Source organism: Castor canadensis, chromosome 8, assembly GCF_047511655.1.
Source record: "Castor canadensis chromosome 8, mCasCan1.hap1v2, whole genome shotgun sequence".
NCBI lineage: Eukaryota > Metazoa > Chordata > Mammalia > Rodentia > Castoridae > Castor > Castor canadensis.
This window is the reverse complement of record NC_133393.1, coordinates 26,482,922-26,491,871: the sequence shown is the minus strand read 5'-3', so window position 1 is coordinate 26,491,871 and position 8,950 is coordinate 26,482,922. Positions and strand designations below refer to the sequence as shown.

Sequence of the window (8,950 nt, the reverse complement as noted above, 5' to 3'; positions counted from 1 at the left end):
TGGCAAAAAATCCCATGTTCTCCCTCATATGTGGATTATAGACCTAAAACAAATGCAGTGATATTATTGGACATGGGTCACATGCTAAGGGAATAATGCTGCACAGGAGGAACAGGGAAAGGGAAGGAAACCTAAAACTCATATGTGATTGATGTGCTCTCTGTAGAGGAGCAAATATAGTAATCTAAAAGTGGCAGAGGCCACTATGGGAAAGGGACTAGGAAGTAGTGAAGAGGTCTGGCAGAGATGAACCAATGAGGGTTGCAATACACATGCACATTGACGCAATCCTAGGAGTCTCTCTGTATAGCTATCTTTATCTCAAACTATCAAAATGCTATGTCTTTCTCATTATCTCCTCTTTATCAACAAAATAGTTGAACAAGTTTCTGCCCAGAAACCGGGGGGAGGGGAAGCTGGAAGGGAGGACACGAGGACGGGAGAGGTGCCCCAAACAATGTATACACATGTAAATAAATGTAAAAATGATAAATTAAAAGAAAAAAATCTCCTCAGCCAGACCCATCAGTTCACTGGGTCCATTTGTATTTCCATATTGCAATGTGTTAACAGTTTTGCTCTATTTCCACCACTATATAACAAGGATCTCTTTCTCTCTGGTTTTCATTGAAATTTCCCTTGTTTTCCTTTAAGATTTTCTCCACCCTCCTCAATAATGTCTCACATTTTTTCTTGCTATTTGTTCCCAAAGCCAAGACTACAGTTCAGATACCACCATATTTATCGCTATATAAAAAAAACTATCTGAAAATTTGCTACCTTAGAACAAAAAATACCTTTGGTTATATTTATGGATTCCCTAGATCAGAGACTTTTTGTTTGTTTTTGCTTTTGTTTTTTGAGACAGGATCTTGCTATATATCCCAGGCTGACCTCAACTTCACTGTCCTCCTCCCAAGTGCTGAGACGCCAGCATAGTGCCACCAAACCTGGCATGGGTCGGGGATTTTGACAGAGTTCTCCATCTGTTCAGACCACTAAAACAAAAATCCCATAGACTGGGCAGCCTAAGCAATATTATTTCTCACAGTTCTGGAGACTAAAGAGTCCAAGATCGAGGCAGCATTAGATTTGATGTCTGGCAAGGACCCACTATGGGTGTTCTCACATAGTAGAAAAGATGAGAGAATTCTCAGAGATCTCTTTTTTTAACATTTTTATTAGTCTACATTAGTTGTACAAGGTGGGGGGGTTCATTGTGACATTTACAAACATGCTTAATGTATCTTAATTAGATTCATCCCCTCCCATTCTCCCTCATCTCCTCTTCCTCCCTTCTTTTTTTTTTTTTTTTTTGGCAGTACTGAGGCTTGAACTCAGGACCTTCACCTTGAGCCACTCCACCAGCCAATTTTTTGTGATATGGTTTTTTGAGATAGGATCTTGTGAACTATTTGCCCAGGATGGCTTTGAACCACAATCCTCCTGATCTCTGCCTCTTGAGTAGCTAGGATTACAGGCATGAGCCATTGGCTCCTGGCTTAATCCCCACTTCTTAGGACAATTTCAACAAGTTTCTAGGGTCTCTTTCATAAAGGCACTAATCCTACTTACAAGGCCTCCATTCTCATGATCTAATCACATTCCAAAGACTCCACTTCTAAATTTCATCACATTAGGGGTTGGTATGATTTGCAAAGGAAGACAACATTTATTCTGCAGCAGTAGAACAGGACATCTGGTGTTGATTTGGCACTGAGATCTGGAATCACCTAGCTGGAATCATCACTCAAATGTCTGGTACTGGTCTAGGGTGATATAAAAAATGTTATTGCACACTGAAGGGCCTACTATAGCCTCCTCCCTATGTGGCTTGTCTCCTCACAGCACAGTAGACTCAGAGTACTTGTACTTCCTACATGGTAGCTCAAAGGTCCAAGTATGAACATTCCAGGAAACAAGACAGAATCCAACCTTGAAATCACATAGTATCCACCATGCTCCATGGATTGAAATAATCAAAGCCTATCCAGATTTAGATGAGTCAGAAGAAGTAGGCTTCACTTTTTGCTGAAGAAGTAGCAAGGTGAGGTTACAGAAAAGCACGTGGATGAGAAAGAAGTTTTACAGGAATCTTTTGAAAGTACAATCTACCACATCCCTTTGAAGTTAGGTGAAGTTATGACACACTATGGTCAGTAAAACATAAATAATGCAGCCTAATTGATGGTGCCTGACTCTGCAGTCCACTCATCCTTGCTGTGGCAATTGCAGAAGCAAATGTTGATACAGAAATGCCACAAAATCAAAGCTTCATGGAAAGTTGAGCCACTACATGGAGGACAGCTATCCCAGTGGGTCATCTGAGCCCACAATAGAATCTGCATGATTAAGAAGTAAATTGACTTAAATTAAGCCACCAAGATTTCAAATTGCTTGCTCTTCCAGCAATATGCTACACTAGATGATAGCTACCCTCTGGCTAATATATTGCAAAGCCAAAATGGCATGAGCAAGAATACAAAATCTATTCAGCCTCCTCAGACAAGGGCTAGAAGGTTAATTGACAAAGAGAAACATCCCTTACAGCACAGTCAAGGATTCACACACGCATAGTCATTGACTTTTTTATGAATGACTTAAAAGAAAGCTGCAGTTAAGCATGACCCTTTGCCCTTAAATCCTTCATTCTGCATCTGTCTAAACTCAAGGACATTCTCCTAAATATGCACAATACTTTTATTTCATCCAAGGCATTTAGCATTGGTACAATCACATAGAGTCCGTATTTAATCTTCTTCAAGAACTGTCTTGTCTTTGTCTTATTTATGATCTAGGATGCAGTGCAGTCAAGAGTCATCATGTTGTCATGGCTTGGTGGCAGTGTTTTTTGAGGGGTTTTGTTCTGCTGCTGCTTCTGTTTTGGTCTTCTTCAATCTAGAACAGTATTATCCCCACCCTTGTTTTATATTTAGCGAGATTAATGTTTTTGAAGAGCGTGTGTCAGATGATTTTAGAACATGCCATCAACTGGGTTTGTCTGACTGTTTCTTTATAAATATATTTGGCAAGAATACCACATAGTTGGGCTAGAGTGTACCTCAGTGGTAGAGTCTAGCATGTGCAAATCCATGGGTTCAGTCTCCAGCACTAAAAAAAAAAAACAAACTAATCTCTTATACTAGTAGAATGTTTGTCTGGACACATAGTAACCCAGAGCATTCTACTGCATTTTGTGTTCATGTAACACTGACACCCTCAGCTTCAGCGTTAAGAGGGCCATACTCCAGGAGTGGAAAACTGATGTATAGACAGGAAACAGAATTTGTAAGGACTTCGTGGATCAAAGCAGCCATATTGCCACGTTTAAGTGAGCGATAAATCTTTTAGTCTTTTTAAACCACTGTTATTTCTGTTACTTTCAGTCAAACCTAACAAAAGGAGCAGGTACAAAGGAATTAGAAAAAAACTAAGTATGAGATCTTTGTATAATTAAACCCCGAACTTCTAGTTATATGAGCTAATAAATGAACTTACTGTTTAAACCAATTTGAATTTGGGGTTTGCTGTTGTAATAGTTGTTACATATCTTGAAACATCCTACCTGACACGCAGAATTTATCAAATATATGAAAATGTGTAAGAAGACAGAAGAAACAAACAATAAATCCAAATGATGAAATTGCAAAGAAAGCACTTTTATAAATAAGTAAGTCAAAGCAAGAAAAATTAGGGACAATTTTCCAAGAAAAGGATATTTATCACCTCACTAAAGTATAAAATATATTTATTTATCTTTTTATTCCTTTTCTTTTTTCTGAGGGGAGAGGGCAGTACTGGGGTTTGAACTCAGGACTTACTAGGCAAGTGCTCTACCACTTGAGCCACACCTCCAGTTCATTATAGTCTTAATCTGTATAGAATTAAGAAATATATAAAGGACTCTATAAATTCTTGGAAAATTATTTATTCATATCAATATTAATAAAATGGATAAAATTGAATTATTACTTTTCACAGATGTACTAGGGACTCTATAGTAATAGAAAAAAGAAAATCATGAAAAAGGAGAAAACATTAAAGTGCTTGACCCAAAGATATTATGGGAGAGCTAAGAGAAGCCAAAGGCCCTGGACATTGTATCTGAAATATTCTTGACAGGTCATCCTATATTTCTTGTGATCTAAGAAACAGATTCCAAAATAACAGATTAATTGGTTATGTGAAAAGCTCTCCCTATTGGAAAGCCAAGTATGCTGGAGACTCAGGTCCTCCGAGACTTAAAAAGACACCAAACCTATCTCCCTTGTGAGAGATCCACTATGTAGAGAGAGAAAAAAAAGCAAGTCATCAAATGCTGACTGCCTTTACCATGAGTTATTTCTCCAAATGGAAAGACACTATTCAAAAAATATCCTGGAAAACTCTGAAAGAGCCCCCAAGGTGGAATGAACCAAGGACTCTCAACTGCAAAAGTATATTGATCAATGTATTGGCTTGTATTTCTAATGAATGAATGGTTATAATTTTGCACAGAATTTGAATTTATGTATATCCTTAAGTATATCTTTGGGTATTAATATTTTAGATTAAGTACATTTTGATTTTCATTATTTGTAGTGATATTTACATACATACAATGCAATGAATCTAGCATCTATTGGGTTATTCTTCTATGCTTACATTTAGATGTGTGGATTTGTGGTTTAGATTTGTGTGTGTAGTTTGAGGATTTGTAATGTATTATGATATAAAGGAATGAAGTTTCAAGAGGCTTTAAGATTCAGAAGTAAGCATTTGAGGAAAATATTGTCATCTTCCCAAGCAGTTTTCAGAGAGATCCCCATGTGTCTGGATAGCTGAATGCTTTACTGCCATTAGGAGACTGAAAGAAATGTTCTCTCAAATTTCCTCCCAAGAAATGAAAACTTTAAAATTCATCTGATAGTAAGATGACAGAAAATGAGAGGGGCTGAATGGATCTGGAACTGAAGTAAGACCTGAAAAGAGGGAAAATGGGGGAAGAAGTCAAAACTGGGTCAGAAAAGAGACAACTTGAGAGGAAAAGAGAGAGAAACAGGTGAAAGAAAGACAGAACATAAAGGATTCAAGAGGGACGAGAAGAGGCAAGGGAAGCCCCTTGACTTGAAATGGGACTTTTCATGCCCTCATGATGGAACAAATTCTTTGAGCAAGAAAACACCTGCTGGGAAGAAATTCAGTTCTCAACCCTGCAGCAAGATGGGAAAGGGAGAAAACAATGAAAGGGGGGCTAGAATAACCCAACCCTCAGCCCGAGAGACACTAAAAACAGAGTTCAACGTGTTCCTCTGAGAGATAGGCACTGTAGGGAAAGATGGAGTGAGGAAACGAGGCTCAGAGAGACAAATACTCACTTAGGTTCCAAGAGTGGCCCGGGGTGGAACATGGACCTGACACCGGGCTGCCTCATTTCAAAGGCCCTGATACTCTAAAAGAAGGGAGTTTCGAGGCAGAGGCCCAGACAGAAAGAGGTCATCTTTGCCTTCTTCACAATTCCGCAGTGGCCACTCTTCCTTGCCATTTCTGTTTCCTGTGAGCAGGATGGGCTCAAACACCTCCATGGTGACCGAATTCGTCCTGGTGGGCTTCTCCGGCCTGGCCCACCTCCAGGGCTTGCTCTTCTCCCTCTTCCTCACCGTCTACCTGCTCACCGTGGCAGACAACCTCCTCATCGTGGTGCTGGTGTCCACCGACGCCGCCCTCCAGTCCCCCATGTACTTCTTCCTCCGAATCCTCTCGGCCCTGGAGATCGGCTACACGTCGGTCACTGTCCCCCTGCTGCTTCGCCACCTACTCACTGGTCAGCGCCACATCCGCCGCTCGGGCTGTGCCCTCCAGATGTTCTTCTTCCTGTTTTTTGGTGCCACCGAGTGCTGCCTCCTGGCAGCCATGGCCTATGACCGCTATGCAGCCATCTGCGCGCCCCTTCGCTACCCGCTGCTGCTGAGCCGCCGGGTGTGTCTACAGCTAGCTGGGGCAGCATGGGCCTGCGGAGCCGCGGTGGGGCTGGGCCACACCTCCTTCATCTTCTCCTTGCCCTTCTGCGGCCCCAATGCCATCCCTCACTTCTTCTGCGAGATCCAGCCCGTGCTGCAGCTGGTCTGTGGAGACACCTCACTCAACGAATTGCAGATTATCCTGGCTGCTGCCCTCATCATCCTCTGCCCCTTTGGCCTAATCCTGAGCTCCTATGGAAGAATTCTGGCTACTATTTTCCGGATCCCTTCTATTGCCGGCCGCCGCAAGGCCTTCTCCACCTGCTCCTCCCACCTGATCGTGGTCTCCCTCTTCTATGGTACTGCCATCTTCATCTATATACGTCCTAAAGCCAGCTATGATCCAGCCACTGATCCCCTGCTGTCCCTCTCCTATGCTGTGGTCACCCCTATTCTCAATCCTATCATCTACAGCCTGCGGAACACTGACGTCAAGGCTGTCCTGAAGAGAACCATCCTGAAAATGGGGACTGTAGAGATTTGACAAACGGAGTGGGGGGCGGTAACTATTGCACCAAACTCCCAGTTAGCTACAAATTATCGAGGATCAAGGGGAGAGGAGACATGGATTACACCTCTTGACCAGCCTGTCAAGAAGATATATCTTTAAAGAGCTTCAGAGGCCAAACCCCCCAATCCCCTTTAAAACACATACTCTATTCTGCCTTCTGTTTCAGGAAACCCAGGATGGAGGATCAATTTTACAAGCACAGCAATTTGACAACTGGGAGAAAAGTGACAAAATATCAACCCCACCAGACTACCAAAGTAATAAAATTTTCAGCCATAATAATGATCTTTAAAGTCTTTTGATATTTCTACATTTGTTCATTCCCTGGGTAGTATTGCTGTCTAATATGGAAGCGTATAATTATACCTAATAAAATCTATTGCCAGGCAAAAAGCGAATCTCTTAAGGAGTGAGGAGGAAGCAGAAAAGTCTGGATGAAGGTAAGTTCTTATGGAAGTCAATATGACATGGTGGTTAAGAGAATAAATTTTTGTCAGATAGACTTGAATTCAGGTCTTAATTCTTACACTTAATTAGCTATGTGACCACAAATGATGGAATCTCTCTGAGCCTTAACCTCCCTATCCAAAAAAGTTGTGATAACAATACAGTCTTTTTCTTTGGGGTTTTATGAGGATTCATAGACTTGTAAATCAATCACCAAGCTTAGTACAAAATGGTGCCTTGATAAATGTTTTTATTAGCAAGTCAGATCAGCACAGAAGACAATGTCCATCTCACACTGCATGCTTTTGGGGAGGGCAAAGAAAGACATTCATAGAATGTCAGTGGCCCTGGGTGCCATGAAACTTAAAGGAAGGCAAAGAAAGAGACTTCACATGACAAGGCTCAGGAAAGTTCTACCCAGCACAGGGTAAGGCGAAACAACCAGGACACTGAAGAGTAAATGAAATAACAATAAGGTGCAAGAGTCGATGAGCAGCAGAACAAATGAGAAAAAATGAAAGGGTTAGTCAAAAAAGACATCTCCATAAGGAGACATTAAGAATTCATTAATGATTAAAATATCATCCACATACTTTATCATTGCCAACAATGTATTTGATTTTTACTGTGCTGACTCAGTAGTGAATACTAAGTAAATACAGGGTGTTTGTAAAATTGATTCTCCATCCTGGATTTCTTGCAACAGAAGGCAGATGGGAGTCTGTGTGTTGGGGGGGGTCTGAGGACTTTGGCCTTAGTAGCTCTTCAAAAGTGTCTTCTTGACACCATAAGGAATACCAAGTAGAGAGAGAAACAAGGCAAAATAAGGAAATGCTGTGCTCAAAATTTCAAAATGAATAGATGTAAAAGTGGTTGTTCCCCCACTTCCTGGAGAGGCGATATGGCCTTCCCCACACTCATTTTATCAATGAGTAAAATCTCAACACAATTGCTTTTCTGTACTTATCAAAACTTCAATACAAAGGAACAGCATTTAGGAAGAGTTGCCTAAAGGACGGGAAAAACATATTTTTCCGATAATCCTTGAAAATCTTAAAGCTGGGCATGGTGGTACATGCCTGTAATCCCACCACTCAGGAGGCTGAGGCAGGAGGATCACAAGTTTGAAGCCAGCCTGGGCTATGTACTGAGACCCTGTCTCAAAAAACATTTAAAAAAAGGAGAAAAGAAAATTTTATCCCCAGGCTAAAGCAGACCAGCAGAGAGCTAAACATTTTAAATGCATTCTTTTGCACCTCTTAATTATCTCCACCTGCTCATTATTCATAGCACTGTTCTTGCTAAGTGGTGCTTTGGCATTCTGCCATTGGTTTCCATTGGGGAGATTACAAGAAGCAACTGTATGAAACTCTCAGAGGAAAAATGTGTTCCACATCTCCATGATAGGAATCTCTATACCTTTCCTTCATAAAGCAGTAGCTTTCTCAATCATTTTATGGAGGTATCACTGACATATAATAAATTGCAATAAATACAGTTTGGTAAGTCTGGGCATATGGATACACATGAAACCATCAGCCTAGTCATAAAATGACATCTACATCCCTGCAAAGGTTTCGTCTTGTCCCATGGTGGTACCTCCCTTCCATCCCTCCCTGCTTCCTCGAACCCAGGCAAGCTTTGATCTTCTGTCCATCACTACAGACTAGTTTGCCTTTTCTAGAATTTTACATGAATAGACTGATAAAATATGTACCTTTTGATCTGACTTCATTCAACATAATTATTTTGAGATTCATCCACTTTCCTTTTACTTTGAGTGATAGTCCATTATATAGATATACCACAGTTTGTTCATCCACCTGCTAATGGAAAAATTGGGTTGTGTCCAGTTTTTCAGACTTACATAGAAAGCTTCTATGAATGTTTGTGTGCAAGTTATGGTGTGTTTCCACCGCTCTTGAGTGTATACATAGGTATGGAATGGCTGCATCACATGGAAGAAGGTATATGTTTAACCGTCTAAGAAACA

At 40.9% G+C, this 8,950-nt stretch overlaps 1 protein-coding gene across 1 annotated transcript; it reads left to right on the top strand.

Annotated features, from left to right (window-relative positions):
- Positions 1 to 5,544: 5,544 nt before the first annotated feature.
- Or10c1 (olfactory receptor family 10 subfamily C member 1) lies at positions 5,545 to 6,483 on the top strand. The gene has a single exon (XM_020153696.2). It carries the CDS (start codon positions 5,545 to 5,547, stop codon positions 6,481 to 6,483), a length of 939 nt encoding a protein of 312 aa, XP_020009285.2.
- The last annotated feature ends 2,467 nt before the right edge of the window (positions 6,484 to 8,950 follow it).

Excerpts from the sequence above, each read along its gene's own strand:
- Or10c1 (XM_020153696.2), top strand. The coding sequence starts at position 5,545 with ATGGGCTCAAACACCTCCATGGTGACCGAATTCGTCCTGGTGGGCTTC.